The sequence below is a fragment of the Lagenorhynchus albirostris genome, chromosome 14 (genome assembly GCF_949774975.1).
Source record: "Lagenorhynchus albirostris chromosome 14, mLagAlb1.1, whole genome shotgun sequence".
NCBI classification, from domain to species: Eukaryota; Metazoa; Chordata; class Mammalia; order Artiodactyla; family Delphinidae; genus Lagenorhynchus; species Lagenorhynchus albirostris.
In genome coordinates, this window is record NC_083108.1 from 53,892,366 (window position 1) to 53,914,081 (window position 21,716).

The 21,716-nt window shown below is 39.7% G+C and overlaps 1 protein-coding gene across 1 annotated transcript in view; it reads right to left on the minus strand.

The window, feature by feature from the left end:
- Positions 1–21,716, minus strand: part of MYOM1 (myomesin 1) — a 141,658-nt gene that overhangs the window by 49,413 nt on the left and 70,529 nt on the right. The window contains exons 14-18 of the mRNA XM_060121828.1: positions 18,644–18,768; positions 13,923–14,106; positions 13,276–13,450; positions 9,558–9,679; positions 5,715–5,911 (exon numbers count right to left, since the gene is read on the minus strand). Of these exons, the coding sequence (XP_059977811.1) occupies positions 5,715–5,911; positions 9,558–9,679; positions 13,276–13,450; positions 13,923–14,106; positions 18,644–18,768 (803 nt within the window). The remainder of the gene's footprint in view (positions 1–5,714; positions 5,912–9,557; positions 9,680–13,275; positions 13,451–13,922; positions 14,107–18,643; positions 18,769–21,716) is intronic.

Genomic DNA, 21,716 nt, shown 5'->3' on the forward strand with positions numbered 1-21,716 from the left:
CACGAGCTTTAAATGACACAATAGACCAGATAGATTTAATTGACATTTATAGGACATTCCATCCAAAAACAGCAGATTATACTTTCTTCTCAAGTGTGCACAGAACATTCTCCAGGATGGATCACATTTGGGTCACAAATCAAGCCTCAGTAAATTTAAGAAAACTGAAATCATATCAAGCATCTTTTTTGACCACAGCGCTATGAGATTAGAATTCAATTACAGGGAAAAAAAACACGGACACATGGAGGCTAAACAGTATGTAACTAAATAACCAAGAGCTCACTGAAGAAATCAAAGAGGAAATCAAAAAATACCTAGAGACAAATGATAATGAAAACACAACGATCCAAAACCTATGGGATTCAGCAAAAGCAGTTCTAAGAGGGAAGTTTATAGCTATACAAGCCTACCTCAAGAAACAAGAAAAATCTCAAATAAACAATCTAACCTTACACCTAAAGGAACTAGAGAAAGAAGAACAAACAAAACCCAAAGTTAGCAGAAGGAAAGAAATCATAAAGATCAGAGCAGAAATAAATGAAATAGAAACAAAGAAAACAAGAGCAAAGATCAATAAAACTAAAAGCTGGTTCTTTGAGAAGATAAACAAAATTGATAAACCACTAGCCAGATGCACCAAGAAAAAGAGGGAGGGGACTCAAACCAATAAAATTAGAAATGAAAAAGGAGAAGTTACAACAGACACCGCAGAAATACAAAGCATCCTAAGAGACTACTACAAGCAACTCTATGCCAATAAAATAGACAACCTGGAAGAAATGGACAAGTTCTTAGAAAGGTATAATATTCCAAGACTGAACCAGGAAGAAACAGAAAATATGAACAGACCAATCACAAGTAATGAAATTGAAACTGTGATTAAAAATCTTCCAACAGGGCTTCGCTGGTGGTGCAGTGGTTGAGAGTCCGCCTGTCGATTCAGGGGACATGGGTTCGTGCCCCGGTCCGGGAAGATCCCACATGCCGCACAGCGGCTAGGCCTGTGAGCCATGGCCGCTGGGTCTGCGTGTCCGGAGCCTGTGCTCCGCAACGGGAGAGGCCACAACAGTGAGAGGCCTGCGAACCGCAAAAAAAAAAAAAAAAAGATTTTCCAACAAACAAAAGTCCAGGACCAGATGGCTTCACAGGTGAATTCTATCAAACATTTAGAGAAGAGCTAACACCCATCCTTCTCAAACTCTTCCAAAAAAATTGCAGAGGAGGGAACACTCCCAAACTCATTCTATGAGGCCACCATCACCCTGATACCAAAACCAGATAAAGATACTACAAAAAAAGAAAATTACAGAAAATTCACTGATGAATATAGATGCAAGAACCCTCAACAAAATACTTGCAAACAGAATCCAACAACACATTAAAAGGATCATACACCATGATCAAGTGGGATTTATCCCAGGGATGCAAGGATTCTTCAACATATGCAAATCAATCAATGTGATACACCATATTAACAAACTGAAGAGTAAAAACCATATGATCATCTCAATAGATGCAGAAAAACGTTTTGACAAAATTCAACATCCATTTATGATAAAAACTCTCCAGAAAGTGGGCATAGAGGGAACCTACCTCAACATAATAAAGGCCATATATGACAAACCCACAGCAAACATCATTCTCAGTGGTGCAAAACTGAAAACATTTCCTCTAAGATCAGGAACAAGACAAGGATGTCCACTCTCGCCACTATTATTCAACACAGTTTTGGAAGTCCTAGCCACGGCAATCAGAGAAGAAAAAGAAATAAAAGGAATACAAATTGGAAAAGAAATAAAACGGTCACTGTTTGCAGATGACATGATACTATACATAGAGAATCCTAAAGATGCCACCAGAAAACTCCTAGAGCTAATCAATGAATTTGGTAAAGTTGCAGGATACAAAATTAATGCACAGGAATGTCTTGCATTCCTATACCCTAATGATGAAAAATCTGAAAGAGAAATTAAGGATACACTCCCATTTACCACTGCAACAAAAAGAATAAAATCCCTAGGAATAAACCTACCTAGGGAGACAAAAGACCTGTATGCAGAAAACTATATGACACTGTTGAAAGAAATTAAAGATGATACCAACAGATGGAGAGATACACCATGTTCTTGGATTGGAAGAATCAATAGTGTGAAAATGACTATACTATCCAAAGCAATCTACAGATTCAATGCAATCCCTATCAAATCACCAATGGCATTTTTTACGGAACTAGAACAAAAAATCTTAAAATTTGTATGGAAACACAAAAGACCCCGAATAGCCAAAGCAGTCTTGAGGGAAAAAAACAGAGCTGGAGGAATCAGACTCCCTGACTTCAGACTATACTACAAAGCTACAGTAATCAAGAAAATATGGTACTGGCACAAAAACAGAAACATAGATCAATGGAACAGGATAAAAAGCCCGAAGATAAACCCATGCACCTATGGTCAACTAATCTATGACAAAGGACGTAAGGATATACAGTGGAGAAGAGACAGTCTCTTCAATAAGTGGTGCTGGGAAAACTGGACAGCTACATGTAAAAGAATGAAATTAGAACACTCCCTAACACCATATACAAAAATAAACTCAAAATGGATTAAAGACCTAAATGTAAGACCGGACACCATAAAACTCTTAAAGGAAAACACAGGAAGAACACTCTTTGACATAAATCACAGTAAGATCTTTTTTGATCCATCTCCTAGAGTAATGGAAATAAAAACAAAAATAAACAAATGGGACCTAATGAAACTTAAAAGCTTCTGCAAAGCAAAGGAAACTACAAACAAGACGAAAAGACAACCCTCAGAATGGGAGAAAATATTTGCAAACGAATCAACGGACAAAGGGTTAATCTCCAAAATCTATAAACAGCTCATACAGCTCAATATTAAACAAACAACCCAATCCAAAAGTGGGCAGAAGACCTAAATAGACATTTGTCCCAAGAAGACATAGAGATGGCCAAGAAGCACATGAAAAGCTGCTCAACATCACTAATTATTAGAGAAATGCACATCAAAACTACAATGAGGTATCACCTCACACCAGTTAGAATGGGCATCATCAGAAAATCTACACACAACAAATGCTGGAGAAGGTGTGGAGAAAAGGGAACGCTCTTGCGCTGTTGGTGGGAATGTAAATTGATACAGCCACTATGGAGAACAGTATGGAGGTTCCTTAAAAAACTAAAAATAGAATTACCATATGATCTAGCAATCCCACTACTGGGCATATACCCAGAGAAAACCGTAATTCAAAAAGACACATGCACCCCAATGTTCATTGCAGCACTATTTACAATAGCCAGGTCATGGAAGCAACCTAAATGCCCATCAACAGACGAATGGATAAGGAAGATGTGGTACATATACACAATGGACTATTGCTCAGCCATAAAAAGGAATGACATTGGGTCATTTGTAGAGACGTGGCTGAATCTAGAGACTGTAACACAGAGTGAAGTAAGTCAGAAAGAGAAAAACAAATATCGCATATTAAGGCATATATGTGGAACCTAGAAAAATGGTAAAGATGAAGCGGTTTGCAGGGCAGAAATTGAGACACAGATGTAGAGAACGAACGTATGGACACCAAGGGAGGAAGCAGTGGGGGTGGGGGTGGGATGAACTGGGAGACTGGGATTGACATATATACACTAATATGTATAAAATGGTCAACTAATAAGAACCTGCTGTATGAAAAAATAAATAAAACAAAATTCAAAAAAAAATCCATGAACGATAATTAATCCTTTGAACATTAAAAATGCTTAATAAATGGAGGTACTGATGGAACCAGCTGAGTTAACAAACTTTACCTATTGTATGATTCAAGCCAAGACAAATCTGTATCCATGATCCAGTCTACACCTGATTTTATCATGAAGCTGGGTATCCATAAAGGGAAAAATAATTTGACCCTTATTTCACATCATACACAATATTTATAGGTGCATTAATAACTTAAATGTAAGTGGCAAACTGTAAAGCCTTTAGAATATAATCTATATAGCATGGTCCCAGCTGGGGCCATGGCTTTCAGGATTCCTGAACTAGAAGGCATTTCTTAAAAAAAAAAAAAGGCACAGAAATCGCTAATGACAAAGCAAATGTTGGTAAATCTGACTACAATAAATTTGACAGGAAAATAGGTGTAGTTCACCATAAGGAGAGGAAAAGTCTAGCCAATGAGACAATATAGGCAACTTACATAGCCAACAAGGATTTATGCTCAAAATATTTAAAGAACTTCACAAAGCAATAAGAAAACCCATTAGAAAAATGGGCAAAAACCTTGTTAGGCATGCTATGAAAGATTTCAAAATGGACCATAAACACAGGAAAAGATGTTCAGACTCATTTGACACCCAGATTGTCGAAACAGGAAAAGTGTGAGCACACCAAGTGCTGGAAGGATGTGCAGCATTGGGAATTCTCATTCTTCAGAAAAACAGCAGAGAATTACAAGGTGAAGTTGGAGATAAACAAGACTCTCTGGCCTCGCAATTTCACTTCTGGGTAATAACCTAGAGAAACTAGTGCACACATGTGCCAGCAGGCATGTACAAAGATGTTCATAGCTAAATTGTTTGATATGGCTTACAATGCCCCATGTCAATCAGTAATTGAATGGGAAGGTCTATTGTGAGATGGTCATATAATGGAACACACAGCAATAAAGTCAGAGCTATCTGTACCAACATGGAAGAATCTTAAAAATAAAATTTGGGGGCTTCCCTGGTGGCACAGTGGTTGAGAGTCCGCCTGCCGATGCAGGTTGGGGAAGATCCCACGTGCCGCGGAGCGGTTGGGCCTGTGAGCCGTGGCTGCTGGGCCTGCGTGTCCGGAGCCTGTGCTCCGCAACGGGAGAGGCCACAACAGTGAGAGGCCCGTGTACCGCAAAAATAAATAAAATAAAATTTTGTTTTATGTATTCTCAGTATGCGTGTGATATTTCATAAATATTAGATGGTAAGTTAAAAGAATGTGACATTCAGTTGGGGAAAGCACCATTCCCCGGGCCTCACCCTGCTCTTGCTCTCACAGCTTGGGGTTCTGTGAGGGAGGGGTGGTGACTTGGGTCTAGTTGATGATGCTGCAAAGAGGGGAGCCAGTAGCTATGGTAATAGTGAGACCCCTCAGGTGCTCTGAGGTGGGCCGAGCAGTGAAGGCCCACGTGTAGCAGGGAAACTCGTGGGTGGACACGTGAAGTGCCCCTTTGTGGCTATCAGAGCACTATGACAGGGGCCACTTCGCAGAGGGCAAGCTGAGTCTGGCCATCGGGTCCATGTCCCTTTATTCTTCGTGATTTGGACATTGAAAGTTAAAAATCCAGTCATTTGGATTCCGGGACTCTTAAAACTAGTCGCATATTGTTACAGATACTTTGTGAGTTAATTTTTGTAAAAAACATAAGTTTTCATAAAAAGTATATATTCCATACTAAATATTTGAAGAAATTATGTTTATGTGTATAAATCAGAAAATACACATACTGCCTGGTTAGCCAAAATATTTCTATTCAGCTTTGTATATTTGTCACAAAAGTCATGTCACTGCAGGCAAAGGACACTGGAGAAATGACAGGAATCATTAACAAGGTGCTGGGCATGTGCATGTATGTGCATGTGTGTGCATTGTGTGCATGTGGTGTGTCAACAGACATATGACACCCCGCACTACTGAAGGCCACACACTTACCTTATATGCCTCATCACTGACAGCTTTGATGTTGGCTTCTCTCCATCTTCCTGGTACCCCATCAATTACTTCTCGATAGTTCACATAATAGCCTGTAATTTCAGCCCCTCCAGTCTTATCTGGTTGCTTCCATCCAAGAACCATTGAGTCACGAAAACTTTCAAGACAAGTGATATCATAGGGTGGAGATGGTGCCGCTGTTGCAATATGAAGAGCTCATGAGTGGACAGAAATGCTTCTATGATTCTACCTGCATCAAACTGTCTCATTGGTGACACGCATGAGGGCACTAGGTCCTGTGGTGTAAAACTAAAACGTGACACCAGTAAGTAACTTAGCATCGATTTGGTATGTGAGGAAAAAAACTGACACACAGTAAAAACTGCACCGCAATTGTTACTCCAAAGATAAAAAGAACCTGCCCCCTCCACTCCCAAGGAGGAATAAGTTTTGAGATATTAACCGCAAAATGTTAGTATTTCTAACAATATCCTGAAAATATAACTAACAATATCCTGAAAAATGATCTGTTCCCCATAAGAAGAAACATTTTTCCCAAGATATATATTTGTTTCTTTTTTTCAATACTTTATGTATCTTTATTGATTATTTTTCATCCTACTTTGTATATCTCAACTCTAAATTTTAGGACAGAGGTACATGCTACCTCTTCATCCCTAAAGCAATAGCATGGAAAAGTAAGATATTTTTGTTTCTTTATGTGGTTTTGTTTTCATTTGCTCCCTGAGGAAAATGACATATGTATATCAATTTCTGCCTTGATTTGCTTATTAAGAATTTCTATATATTTCCAAACAGTTAGCATTTCACCACTCAGGTACATGTACCCTTGTGAGACCTTACAACTATATAGGTTCTGTCTACACACAGAAAAAAATCATATACTGGAACTCAGCTAAATGCCATGTTAAAAATCTTTTTTAAAAGACAGGAACAATCAGCCATGTGATTTTTCTCTTAGTATAACACTTTTTGCTGCATTATTTCAAACCTGATGCTGGATTATCATTCATATGGCACAAAATACTACACAGCTGCCACTGTGCTTATTAGTGCTTAATCAGAAAAATATTTGGATGTTGTTTTAAAAGTCTTTCTTCATTTATGTGGATTTGTTGATGAAACTTTCACTCAACTACTGAAATTATGTTTTTTTGATAAAGAAAGAGAGGGTGGGGTGGTGGAAAGAAATCCACTAGATGTGCAATAACATTAAAAAGAATTTTCTGAATATTTATTTGGATTATCAGAGATAAAGGAACTATCTCATTCTTATTCAAAAAGATTCTCAGAACAATGAAGATTTTAAAAAATAAAATACGTTTTTTCTCTCTTTACCCCATCACCAACCTCCTTCATTCTTTACATTTTAAAGAAAAGCTTTCTTACTCTCTCTCTCTATTTCAGAGCAATGTTGAATATAAACTCTCAAATGAATACCCTATCTCATCTTGAGTTGAAGAGGCAAATAAAGGTGTCAAAAAAGTAGAGAAGGGCTTCCCTGGTGGCGCAGAAAAAAAAAAAAAAGTAGAGAAGGTTACAGAAGTTAGGGATGGGATATATATAGGGGATGGGTGAGAGGCAAGATATGATTTACCAGTATATGCTTATCATTTCATTTTTATTTGATAAGAAAAACATTGTCTCCTAGAATATATAAACCACAAATACCAAATATCCTAATCAGAAAATTCTGATTACTGATAATTAGTCTTTCTATTCTAATTCTAATTAGGTAATTAGCCTTACTGATAAATAGTCTTAAGTAAATCAGTTCTGGGAATGTGGATCATATATAATAGAATATGTGATTATAATGCCCTGTTAAACTTTTCATGACAACTCAAAGAGATATTGTTTCTTATGTTTATTTGAATTAAATGTGAAGGTAATTTGAAAACCTGAGGATGAAAAACAGAAGTTAAAAACTATGATCCTGATAAAATGTTACTTTTTTGTGAAATATTTTTCCTATCCATTTATTACCAAACACGGATATTTCGAAAGACCTCCCATGGGCTATGAGTATCAAATCCTTCCCCTCTCATATCTAACTCTTTCAGCAAAATGAGGCCAAAGGTGTGTCTGCTTGTTAAACCAAAGAGACTCTATAACCAAATTACTTTAAATATTCTATTGTCATTAAGCACAATGAATTATGTGTCAAAGCCAAACCCCTATAAAATTACTTTCACAACTCATTAAACAAAAGTATTACAAATGGATAACTGAAAACATAAAATTAAGAATGAACACTGATGAAAGTGAACACAGATGGAAGAAGGTGATCTGGACAACAAGTGGTGAGGACACTCATGGAAACAGACAGGATGCTTTTACTGTTTCAGCTCTCACCTAGATCCTTCTTCTTTTTCAGAGGGTCAGACTTACTTTTCCCCTTAACAGCTGCTTTCTGTAGTGGTGGGAAAAACTCTTCCTGAACTGTCTCACTTACTTTACTCACTTCTGTTTGGCCCAGGTTGTGAGAGCTACTGGGTAGTGAAGGTTTGTTAAGTTTGCTACCAAGCAAAGCATCTTTCTTAAAAGTTGGCTGGGAGGTGTCATGCATGCCTCCCCTGGAGTCTGTTAGTCCACCTGGTGTATCACTCAGTTCAGGCCACACAGCTGGAGACACTCCTCCCCCTACAATTGCCAGATAACAACAGAAACACTGTGAACCAGGACACAGTACAGAGTGCTCTTACTTCATAGAACAAACGAGAAAAACATTAGCACCACAAACAGAACAAAAGCAATCTCGGTTTAACGGAAATCACTTGGCTTTGCAAGAAATATGGAAAGCATACATTTCACATAACTTACACCAAGGAAGCATTTCAACATTTCCATATTTTCAAAATAGAAGAAATGAGAACAAAAAAAACACAGACAGAACAGGAACCATTCTGATTTGCAGGACCCAAGTAAATATAAGAACAAGCACTTCTCAGACATTTCTTGAGAGAGCTCCATTATTCAACAGAATGGGGGAAAAAAGGACCATAAAGTGCACAGGAGACAAACATTGAAGATCTTGATTATATAACAATTAGAGTTATGTACCTTACTGATATAGTAATGGTCTGTACCTCCCAACTTCAAAGACGCATGCTCACTATGTCCTTATAATACAAACATATTCTAAGGAATGTTAAGAAGTAATATGGGGTGCTAACTGAAGATAACTGATATTAAATAATCTTTCTCTTTAAATACGTGCTACTACATCACAGATTTCAATTTAATTGCCCTGAAATACCTGGGTCCCTTTCCCACCTTGAGATTGGAAGGTATATCACTGTACATACATATAATCACTTTATTACTGGTTTTATTCTGTTGGTTACTTTGCCAGCAGAGATGTATCTGTATCAAGCAACCATACACGTCTCGCACAAATTTTAGCAGTTTATAAAAAGCAGGTTAATGTGCTGTTACTGAGAACAAGCCAGGCTGTGCCGCAGATGAAACGGCTTTTAGGTGTGAGATGCTCTGTGTTACGGGTGATGTACCACCTCATGGAATCGGGTGGCACTTCATACTCCCGGATGAGCACGAAGTTAGAACGGAGATTCACACAATGGGAAATATCTGAGGAAACTCGGACTGGTGAAGAGGAAAAGGCTACAGATGCACAGAATCTGGATAAGTGATGAAGATCTGTAAAATGACAGCTATGGAAGGTTAGAGGTCACCTGGAGTCAGAGACAATGATCATCTGAGGATGGAATCATCGAGCAATACTAGAAGTTTTACACAATTTCTGAAGAGGATGGTACCTTTCGTTGTAACTTAGAAAAACTCATTTTTCTAAGAACTTACCAATAGCAGCTTTTACTTCGATTGCTTCTGAATCTTGTGAATATTCACTAAGTCCAGCTGCGTTAACTGCTCTGACCCGGAAAATATAACTCTGACCGGTAGTCAATCCATGACAAGTAAACCTGAAAGGAAAGAAAGTTTTAAAAAAACTTTCCCAGGAGGAAGGTTAGGGAAGTTGATTGTTAGCTTAATGGAATGATCTGACTTTATGAGAATGATTCATTTTTTAAAAGGAAGAAAAAGATGTAGAGAGATGCAGGTAACATATGTACATTAAACAAGAAGGCACCTCAGGCAATTTTCTAAATTCACTCTGTCAGACGATGAGGAGTCTTGGTTATCCCCTACACGAACACCCTACCCTTTCGAGCCTACGTGTGCTTATCAGTAAAATGGAGGTAATAACGCCTACATGGTAATTTTTGTGTGAAGATTGACCATAAAGTATATACAGCACCAGGGGGGCGGGGAGGGATAAATTAGGAATTTGGGATTAACAGATACACACTACTATATATAAAATAGATAAACAACGCTTGTTTATCTATTTGTACTGTATAGCACAGGGAACTATATTCAATATCTTGTAATTACCTATGACAGAAAAGAATTCAGAAAAGAATATATATTAAACAGAATCACTTTGCTGTATACCTGAAACATTGTAAATCAACTATACTTTAGTTAAAAAATTAAAAATAAATTTAAAAACTTTAGCAAAAAGTATATATAGTACCTATTACGGGGCCTGGCTATAGGAGGCATTTAATAAATAATAGGTGGTATTAATAATACGATTAATGACTATTTCAGGGATATACTTATAGCCGTAAGGCACTGGCTGCCTTAGTCATAGAGGCCTACTCACTGCCTCCCTGCATGCCATGGAAGGTACAATTACTTGAGAAATTGACTCCAGAATTGTCATTTGCATTTAAGGGTCCAATAATGAGGTGCGAATCCATGGGCAGTTTGACACATAAAACAACCCCACTCTTTGATAGTTATTATGGCTATAAAGAGAAACTGTTTCATGAATCACTGTAACATTCTAATGCATCCTGAGGACTGTAAGCAGAGGAAATAACTGGTCTGCTAATGACTCTATCACTATTAGCATGTTGAAATACTTAATAAAGGCAGTCATAATGTAGGCCAGCTCAGTTCAGTAAACATTTATTAAGCACTTCAGTGTTCCAGACACTGAGCTAGGTACTGAGGATACAGAGATGAAAAAAATGGTGCTGGCCCTTGAGCAGCTCCGTTCTATTTATGGAAAGGCAGACTCTGCCTTACCCTCCATGAAAATTTCTAAATAGTCCCCAGAAAATGTGGGGAACTCAGAGTAAACGTGAAGTACACAAACAGGCTAAATGAATCTCTTGCAAAACATATTGCCTTCTCCCGTTAGCTGGTTTGTCTTCATTCTCTCCTGTTCTACAAAAGGAACGACTCATCCTCTGGGGGTCCTTGGACAAAGAAGTGGCCAAGTCAGAAGCTGCCTAACAAGCCTGCTTGACAATTGGGATGGGGTGAGTCTCCTCTGAGGTTGGTCCTAAATCAAAGGAGACTCAGAATTTGGATGCAGGCCAGAATCCATCATCAACTTGCAAAGCTGGTTGATAAAATATTCAAAAGCAAGAAAAAATAACCCTCCTCACATTAGAAACAGACACAAGGAGACAGTAAAGTATTCTGAATGTCTTTATTTTGGTGTTTATATCTCCTCAGCACTGGATTTAACCATATTGATGTTCAAAATTTGTAAAATGTTGATACTTTTTTCTGCTCATTTAAAATGCCTGCATAATTTATGACACTGGACAGCTACATGAACAAGAATCAAACTGGACTACTTTCTCACACCATATACAAATATAAACTCAAAATGGATTAGACTTAAATGCAAGATCTGAGACCATGAAAGTCCTAGAAGATAGCATAGGCAATATGCTCTCTGACATTGGTCTTATAATATTTTTTTGGCTCTGTCTCCTCAGGCAAGGGAAACAAAAGCAAAAAGAAACAAATGGGACTACAGCAAATGAAAAAGCTTTTGTACAGTAAAGGAAACTATCAACAAAATGAAAAAGCCACTTACTGAATGGAAGAAGACATAAGCAAATGATATATCTGATAAGGGGTGAATATTCCAAATATAAAAAAAGAAACCTCATAAAACTTAACATCAAAAATCCCCCAAACAACCCAATTAAAAGATGGGCAGAGGATCTGAATAGATATTTTCCCAAAGAAGACACACAGATGGCCAAAAAGCACATGAAAATATGCTCAACATCATTAGCCATCAGGAAAATGCAAATCAAAACCACAATGAGCTATCACCTCACACCTGTCAGAATGTATATTCTCAAAAAGACAAGAAACAACAAGCAGTGGCAAGAATGTGGAGGAAAGGGAACGCTCATGCACTGCTGGTGGGATGTAAATTGGTACAAACACTATGGAAAAGAGTATGGTGGTTCCTCAAAAAATTAAAAATAGAACTACCATACCATCCAGCAATTCCACTTCTGGGTATTTTTCTGAAGAAAACAGAAACACTAATTCAAAAAGATACATGTGTCCCTATATTCACTGCAGCATTATTTACAATAGCCAAGATATGGAAGCAACCTAAGTTTCCACTGATAGATGAATGGATAAAGAAGATGTGGCATATATATACAATGGACCATTACTCAGCCATAAAAAGAACGAAGGCTTGTCATTTGCAACATGGATGAACCTAGAGGGTATTATGCTAAGTGAAATAAGTCAAAAAGAGAAAGACAAATACCATATGATTTCATTTCACTTCTATGTGGAATCTAAAAAACAAAACAAATGAACAAACGTTAACAAAACAGAAACAGACTCATAGATATAGAGAACAAACAGTTGTTTGACAGAGGGGAGCAGGGTCAGGGGTGAGTGAAATAGGTGAAGGGGATTAAGGGTTACAAACTTCCAGCTACAAAATAAATGAGTCATGGGGATGAAATTATAGCACAGGGAATATAGCCAATAATATTGTAATAGCTTTGCAATGCTGGCAGATGGTAATTAGACTTATCGTGGAGATAATTTTGTAATGTATAGAAATATTGAATCACTATGTTGTGCACCTGTAACTAACATAGTGTTGCAGGTCAATTATACTTGAATTTAAAAAATAATAATAAGGGACTTCCTTGGTGGTCCAGTGGTTAAGACTCTGTGCTTCCAATGCAGGGGGCACAGGTTTGATTCCTGGTCAGGGAACTAAGATCCCACATGCCACGCAGCATGGCCAAAAAAAAGTAATAAATAAAAATAAAATAAAATGTCTGGTTAATTTACATTCGCTAGAGCCTATTAGATCCTTGAAATCTAGTATCACACTGGGTATTAAAACACAAACAGAGGGTTAAAAAGGACAAACAGCATACAGGGAAAGAATCAGAAAAGAGCTATGAAATGATCTCTTATCATAGCTGGCATTGTGTGTTTCTAAGTGTTTAATATCACTAGTAATCCTTTTTTCAAATGTATGGCTGTAGACATGTTCAATTTTAAGTTCATCTGGATATTCAGAGCATAATGTTTTTAATAATCTCCCTGTGTTTGATGCTTGTGCTGCTGTTTGGGTCCATGTCTGCGGTCCTTTCCTCAGCCCCTGTGGCTCCAGTGTCATACCCCCACTCCCCCCCCAACCCATCCTGCATATTGCGGTTACCTTGTGCCCTTCACGGGGTTGTTGTTGCAGGGCTCCCACTTGCCAGAGCCAACAATACTTGACTCTATGTAGTACCCGACCAGCTCCTTAGCATCTTTGGATTCCTCCCACATAACGACAACTGATGTGTCTGTATTTCTGCTTGGGATGATATTGCTCGGGGGCTTGGGGATGTCTGAGAAAAGAGGGAAATGATGGTCCAGCCCAATGTGGTTTAGAAATTCATTCTTATCACATGTGCACAGACATGCACACACATATATAAATTTTACACTAGTAGTCACGTCAAACACACAGTTCTTTTATAATATATTTGTTAAAGCAGAAAGTTTTTAAAAATATGCTAGTTTGGGAGTACAATGAGAAACTAAACACCCAGGAACATACCAACCCCTTCCAGAAAAAAATACATTAGCAATACTGTTGAAACTCCTGGAGAAGTGTACTTTTCATAATAATTCATAATAATGAAAAATTTTAATGTATCAGTCAAGTACAGTCATCAATTACATTAATAATATGAAAAAAGGATGTCATGATTTTTACTTTTGAATATATACATATTCCAATAAGATTCTTGCTTTGGAATCCTCTCTTGAATTGAAGTTAAATAAGTTTACAGTGGCTCAAGCAAACTCTATACTTACCAAGTTTGTCCTCGACCATGGTCACTTCCGTTGCCTCGGAGGGCTCACCAATTCCTGCTGAATTGGAGCAGCGGACTCGGAACCGGTAGGATTTCCCCTCAGTCAAGTCAAACAGAGCAAAGCGGGGAGACTTCACAGGGAGCTCCATGTTCACCTGCTGCCAGTTTTCTGTTCCTGCATCACACTGTAGCCAGAACAGTGGAATCCATTGAAAGCACAGAAAGAATAAACTGGAACTCTAAGCCAGGCATCTTGAAGTTCGTTTATCTGCCAACAAACTACTACCTGTTATGCAAGCTGGACTGCAAAAGAGATTTGGGGGAAATGGGGTATGAAACATCTGAAGTACACAGGATTATCTAAATCAAATATGGCTGTATTGTTGAACAAATATGCTGCTTTAATACTTCCCTTCCTTTTTAACTAAATAAGATCATTGGTCTACTTACAAAAGTCCTTAATTTATTTAGATGATAGTTTGGGGTCAGATACTTTTCTAATTCTTAGGGTAGGTAATTAAATTTAATATGCTATGTTAGATACTTATACTTAAATTTCCATTATGTTGTTATGAACTGTGTTATTTTAATTGTGTTTTATTTAATGTCTTATAACATCATGCAGGTCTGTGCTCATATACCATCTCCTCAGAAAGGCCCACTTGATCACCCTCCTTCCATTACCAATCTGAAAGCTTTATTTGCTCCTTTCCTATCTCTCTGTATCCCTTACTTACTCTGCTTTATTTTTCACCAAAACACTTATCAACACTTGAAATTAAATTATTTATTTGTTGTCTCCTTCATTGGAAAGTAAATTCCAGTGAAACAAGTTCAGGGAGCTGTCTTGTTCACTGCTATACTCCAGAGCCTGAAATTGTTATCTAGCACATAGTAGATAATCAACAATTTTTGTTTCTGAATTAATAAATGTTTCTGAATTCTGAATGCATAAAGTTAGTGTAAGATAAAGAAAATGTTATTTTTTTGCCCATATTTTAGAATAAATAATGGGGAAAACCAATTTAAAGATATTTTATCCTAGAAATTAAATTGATCTACAGTGACTTTGAAATCCCTGAAAGAAGGATGTGGTGTGTATTTGAGCTTAGGTACAGAATACAGTAAGAAAACTATCAGCAGTCTTCAGTAATCCTTTTTCCCTACTATTATAACTTTCAGCTCTGCCCAAGGTAGCAGAAGTGACTTTGCTCCAGAACTTCTGAACAGTTTTAAGAGACTTTTCTGGAAATCCAAACCTTGTGATAGACTGACCAGTTGTCAAGAATGATAAATTTGGGGGACAATAAGTTTATTGGTACATCACTCAGCATAATCTTCATTGACTTGAAATGAGAGGCAATACGGTATGGTGAAAAGAATTCAGAGGCACCGATTCTGGTCCTAGCTTTGGTAACAACGAGATATGTGATCCTGGGAAAGTCACATTAGTGTCATCATCTGTAAAATAAGCAAATTTGACAAGCTAACCTCTGAAGTCCCTTGCAGTGCCTTTTATGATAATGTGTCAGTTGTGTGTGGGAGGGTAGAGAGGATAAATTCCCCCAAACAGTCAATCTGCTCCCCACTGAGGGACAGAATTCTCCCAGACTTTTTATCCTTTAGTTTATGGCTTTGACTCATTTTGACATTTTCTCCCTTAGGGAACACATAAACATTTATCAGTCATTTACACTTTCATAATAAAAATAGTAGCTGCATTTCAGTGTGCTAAGAACTTTACCCCATTGTAACTCTTTAATCCCCTCAACTGTGCTCTGAAGTAGGTACTGTGGAGGTAATATTGTGTGATTACTGAGGTTTTCCAGAGGAGACTTAGGCTTGGGAAGGTTGAAAGGCAGCAATGTATAAGAGCTGGATATATGGACCTGAGCCAGACTGCTAGGGTTCAAATCCTAGCTCTGTCTCTTCCTAGTTGTGTGATCTTGGGCAAATTATATACCCCATCTATGCTTCAGTTTCCTCATCTACAAAATAGACATAATGTAAATGAAAGTATTTCCCTCATAGAATTACAGTAAGAATTAAGTGAGTTAACATATGCAGAGCTTAGAACAGTATCTGGTCCTTGTAAACATTAGCTATTTTTATTCCTTTGATAGAAACAGAGCTACCAAGTAATACAATCCTTGCCTCTGACATGACCAGACTTCTGATAGAGGAATGAGAGAAAGAGCTGAAAACATAAGACATCTGGGGAAAAATTGGGGGGCTGAAAAGAACATAGTAGGATGGAAGGGTTGGGAGTGCTGAGACCCGATTTATCTAATTCCTCTCAATATCAACCATTTCAGAGCTCACAGACATGGCATAACTGGTTGCAAGCCTGTCACCATGACAGGCAAGTTCGTCCTTTATGTGCAAATCCCAGGTAAAGAGTTCCATGAAGAAATGAAAGCCCAGGGGTAACCAAAGAGGCAGCACTGCTGTAGGCGTGAACATCCTGGGGATGGAAACTCGCCACAGGACGAGAGCATGGGAACATCTCCCTTAAGAAAGGTCAACGTATTAGATAGAAGTGGTTCATCAGAGATAATCTGAGACTTGGCTCAGGAGAATGGTCTAGCATTTGGACAGTTCCTCTGTAAATGTGCCCCAGGTCTCTGGATGTGTGCTGCTCCCTTACTACCTCAATGTCCTGGCCCTTTTGTCTGTCTGTGGTGCCTGTACAGGCCTCTTTACCCATGCCGCACTCAAAAATGTCCCTTCTGTTCCATACGAACAGGTGCAGTGCTGGAAGAACATTTAAATTTTAACCTGGCTCATGTATTTAGGCCTGGAAAAGTGACAGACTTTCGTGGAGAAATTCGTGTTTATGTGACCAGAGGAGATGCTCAACAGAAGCTAAAAGCTGACTCATCTCAAGAAAAGGCCTCGGTAGTAGGTTCTTACTGTGCCATTATTCTAAGAAAGATGGTAATTACTGTCACAGAGCTTATTCAGAACCGTCTTCATGTGGAGCATTTCAAAAGGATTCACTGGGGAGGGTGTATTAAACACCACAGGAAGTGAATGTTTATCACTCTTTGTCTTGTCCTCTATTAAAAAAAATTGAGGGAAAAATTTTTAAATCAAGAATGCTACTCAAGTTATATTTTATTTGAAGCTAATATCTAGAAAATATAAAAATTAATAAAAATATAAATTTTTAGTATTATTTTGGTAAAATCAGAATTTCTTTGAAGATGTCCATATTACACATTGAATAGATGATCCACTTATTGTTACCGATTTGTTAGGGATAAGAAGCAAGTGAGGAAAGCTCCTAAAGATGTGAGTTAAATGTCCTCATCAAAGAAAAGTATAATAATTAATAAAGGGAAACCACAGACCCTAGTGTTTTTAGCTCCAGTATAATTTTCTCAAGAGCTGCTAATTAGAAATAATTAAAAGGCCATAAAGATAGTCGAATATTGCTTTTACGTTGTTACCTAATTTGCAGATGTTTGCCTACACCTATATTCCTATGATATCTATTCTCTTGTAGTAATTGTCAGGGAAGGTGATCTAATAGGTGTTCCGAAATTGAATGATCAGAGTAGCATTAAAGGTAAAAGAGAGAACTTTAGGAAAATTAATTGAGCTCCATAACATTTTTGCAAAAAAAAATGACCTTTTCTATGATTTTTCTATGAAAGCAAAATGTAAATGATACCTTAACATGCTATCACAGAATTTTATAAAAATAAAATATAACAAAAAAGTACAAACAGTTGTTTCATTCATTGTTCTAAAAAGTGGTGCATAACTGCCAATAAAAATGTTCTTACATACAAGATAAGATAAACTTATTTTAATTTTTTTCAATTATATCCTAATCAAAACCTTCTTAACAATGGATTTGGAACCTCAGTTTCAGCACATTCTCTTTAAATGCCCTTTTCCAGTACCAATGATCCCTTTAGGCGCGGGCTTCCTCCGCCCACCCCGGGCCCTGTGCCTTGCCTGGCAGGTGCTCCTCTGTGCACTTGCAGCTGGGGTAGCTCCCCCAGATAATGTCTTGTCCAGGTCTTGCTTTTCTCCATTTTCTCAGCATAAATACTTATTAGAACTCCTCTCAAATATGGGTATAGGAGAGATTTGCATGTAATTCTCATCATTCCACCCATTTTAGGCCTTCATTGTATGCTGCCCTCTCCAAGATAACTACAATATAATTGTAAGATATTTGAGGGAAAGAACTAGCCAGTATCTTTCTTGATTGTAACCCCTGACCCCACCCTCCCACCGGCACTTAGAGTAGTGCCAGCCAAGCTCGAGGGAGCATGTGAGGACTTTCTGTCTTCACTCTCGCAGCCATTTGAAAGTATTGTAACTTCTATTCCTCTCGCCCATCTACCCTTCCTGCAGAAGGACAAGTGCAGAGAGATGAAAAGGCATTTCTAGGGCAAGGGAGACAGAAAAAGTGTCGAGAAAACAGTGTCACAGAGGCAATCTACAGTTTCAGGAACATTTCTCTTCTTAGAAGGGTTATGAGTTGGGGTCTGTGGACCTTGTAGGAGTCTATGGGTGACACTCAGGGATCCATAAACCCCCTGAACTTTAAGGCAAAGTTCTGTGTGATACACACTTTTCTATAGAAATTGTTTACAGTTTATAAGAGTTTAAAAAGTTCAGGACACAATAGAAATTTAATCTCTACTTCCTTAAAGAAATCTTGAAGAAGTCTTAAGAGATATAATGTCGATCCCAGAGTCTTACCTTTTCTACAAAGTAGAGGATGCCCTCATGGCCACGCTGACGGGGGGGCTTCCAGCTCAGCACCACGTAGCTCTGTGTGGCCTCAATGACAGAGAGGTCTGTGGGGGGCCCGGGAACAATACCCTCTGAAAAATAACAGGGAATAGTGAGGGGCACACACTTGGGAAGCCCAGGGCACTCAAGAGTCACAGAGGGAGGAAGAGCTAATTACTGCTCCACAGTAAAAAGAAGTACCTTGTCTCTAAAATTCTTCCTAAAACTTTCATTCATTCATTCATTCATTCAAAGCCACAATTTTACTTTCTTTGCTTGACAATTTTAATTTCCTTACAGTCCTGAAAAACAGTAGCAATGACACAAGTTATGTTTTCTGCACATCTTACTTTTTTTTAATAAATTTATTTTATTTTTGGCTGCGTTGGGTCTTTGTTGCTCCATGCAGGCTTTCTCTAGTTGTGGTGAGCGGGGGCTACTCTTCATTGTGGGGCATGGGCTTCTCATAGCGGTGGCTTCTCTTGTTGTGGCTGGCAGGCTCTAGAGCACAGGCTCAGTAGTTGTGGCACACGGGCTTAGTTGCTCTGCGGCATGTGGGAATCTTCCCAGACCACGGCTCAAACCTGTGTCCCCTGCACTGGCAGGTGGATTCTTATCCACTGCGCCACCAGGGAAGCCCTTCTGCGTATCTTAAATCAGCTTTTTGACAGAATATCTTTTCAAGTATGCTTGGGTGGCAAACAACCTTGGAATATAGAAATAGTATATCCTCTAGGTCAGAGAGTTGTTTCTGACCAGAATAGTAAAGATAATGTCTTTCTCCAAGAAACTTTGAGTAGGTTGGTGAGCAGCTCCCTTGTAAGACTAGGGTTTCCTAAGAGAAAGCTTTCTCAGCTGTGACACAGATCTCTGCATGGGCAGCGTCCACATGTGTGGCTCCACATCGCCCTGTGGGGCTCAGGGAAGCAGGGGGACCAGTGAAAACACGAAGCTCATGCTGTCTGCTGTGCTGTGGGTAACAGAGCCCTTTCTCTCTGACCCGGGAGTCTCATGCCTTTTGTCAGCATCTATGAAACTGCTATGAAACTTGATGGCTCGTAAGTAGGGTGAAGTTTTAGACCCTCCACAGTTCTTGACATTGGAGTGGCCCTTCCATGTGAAACAAGTAAAATAATGAGCAAAATATATGAAATGACCATTTATAGACATTGGACATCAGTCATCATAGGACAATGATACCCCATAGCTGGAAAATTAGATGAGCCCTACCACTGTCCCAGCTTACTGTCTGGAGGGAGTTCCAAAGCAGCAGCTCAGGAAGAGAAACCCAGGTGGAGCCTGGCAGTCTCCCTGAGTGGAGAAGAAGCTGTAATTCCAGGGAGGGCAAAGTGTGAACAGAGAGAGTCATGGGGAGGAAAAGGCTGCACAGAGAGAAAGGCTTCAGAGACTTGAGGGGGTCCCTTTGGAGTATTCACCTTAGTATTGATCAGCACATGCATACAAGGAAAGCACCTGAGGCCGGCAACACCCACACAAAAGAACTGGAGAGAAAAATTCTCAAAGCTCTCAAAGGACCTGGGAGAGTTCATCCTCCCACCAGCCAGACTGGAAATCTCCTAACTCATGGGGCATCCGGTAGAGTACTCAGAAAAGTACTACCTCTGTAATTCAGCCAAATTACGGCTACACTAAAGGCTGCTCTGATTCCACCAAACAAAAGCAAACCTTGAAAGAATCAAATTGTTTCCCCAGAACAAAGCTCAAGAATATTTATAGACATAAAAAAATATCCAGCACCACACAACATAAATTCAAAATGTCTGGCATGTCATTAAAAAAAAAAGGAGGATCTGGGGAAGATGGCGGAAGAGTAAGACGCAGAGATCATCTTCCTCCCCACAGATACACCAGAAGTACATCTACACGTGGAACAACTCCTACAGAACACCTACTGAATGCTGGCAGAAGACCTCAGACCTCCCAAAAGGCAAGAAACTCCCCCACGTACCTGGGTAGGGCAAAAGAAAAAAGAATAAACAGAGACAAAAGAATAGGGACGGGACCTGCACCAGTGGGAGGGAGCCGTGAAGGAGGAAAGGTTTCCACACACTAGAAGCCCCTTGGCGGGCGGAGACTGCGGGTGGTGGAGGAGGGAAGCTTCGGAGCCGTGGAGGAGAAAGCAGCAACAGGGATGCGGAGGGCAAAGCGGTGAGATTCTCGCACAGAGGATCGGGGCCGACCGGCACTCACCAGCCCGAGAGGCTTGTCTGCTCACGCACCCGGGTGGGCGGGACTGGGAGCGGAAGCTCGGGCTTCGGTCGGAGCGCAGGGAGAGGACTGGGGTTGGCAGCGTGAACACAGCCTGAAGGGGTTAGTGCACCACGGCTAGCCGGGAGGGAGTCAGGGAAAAAGTCTGGACCTGCCGAAGAGGCAAGGGACTTTTTCTTCCCTCTTTGTTTCCTGGTGTGCGAGGAGAGGGGATTAAGAGCGCTGCTTAAAGGAGCTCCAGAGACGGGCGCGAGCCGCGGCTAAAAGCGCGGACCCCAGAGACGGGCATGAGACGGTAAGGCTGCTGCTGCCGTCACCAAGAAGCCTGTGTAAGGGCACAGCTCACTATCCACACCCCCCTTCCGGGGAGCCTGTGCAGGCCGCCACTGCCAGGGTCCCGTGATCCAGGGACAACTCCCCCTGGAGAACGCACGGCGCGCCTCAGGCTGGTGCAACGTCATGCCAGCCTCTGCCGCCGCAGGCTCGCTGCGCACTCCGTGCCCCTCCCTCCCCCCGGCCTGAGTGAGCCAGAACCCCAGAATCAGCGGCTCCTTTAACCCCGTCCTGGCTGAGCAAAGAACAGACGCCCTCCACCGACCTACAAGCAGAGGTGGGGTCAAATCCAAAGCTGAACCCCGGGAGCTGTGAGAACAAAGAAGAGAAAGGGAAATCTCTCCCAGCAGCCTCAGGAGCAGCGGATTAAATCTCCACAATCAACTTGATGTACCCTGCATCTGTGGAATACCTGAATAGACAAGGAATCATCATCCCAAATTGAGGAGGTGGACTTTGAGAGCAAGATTTAAGATTT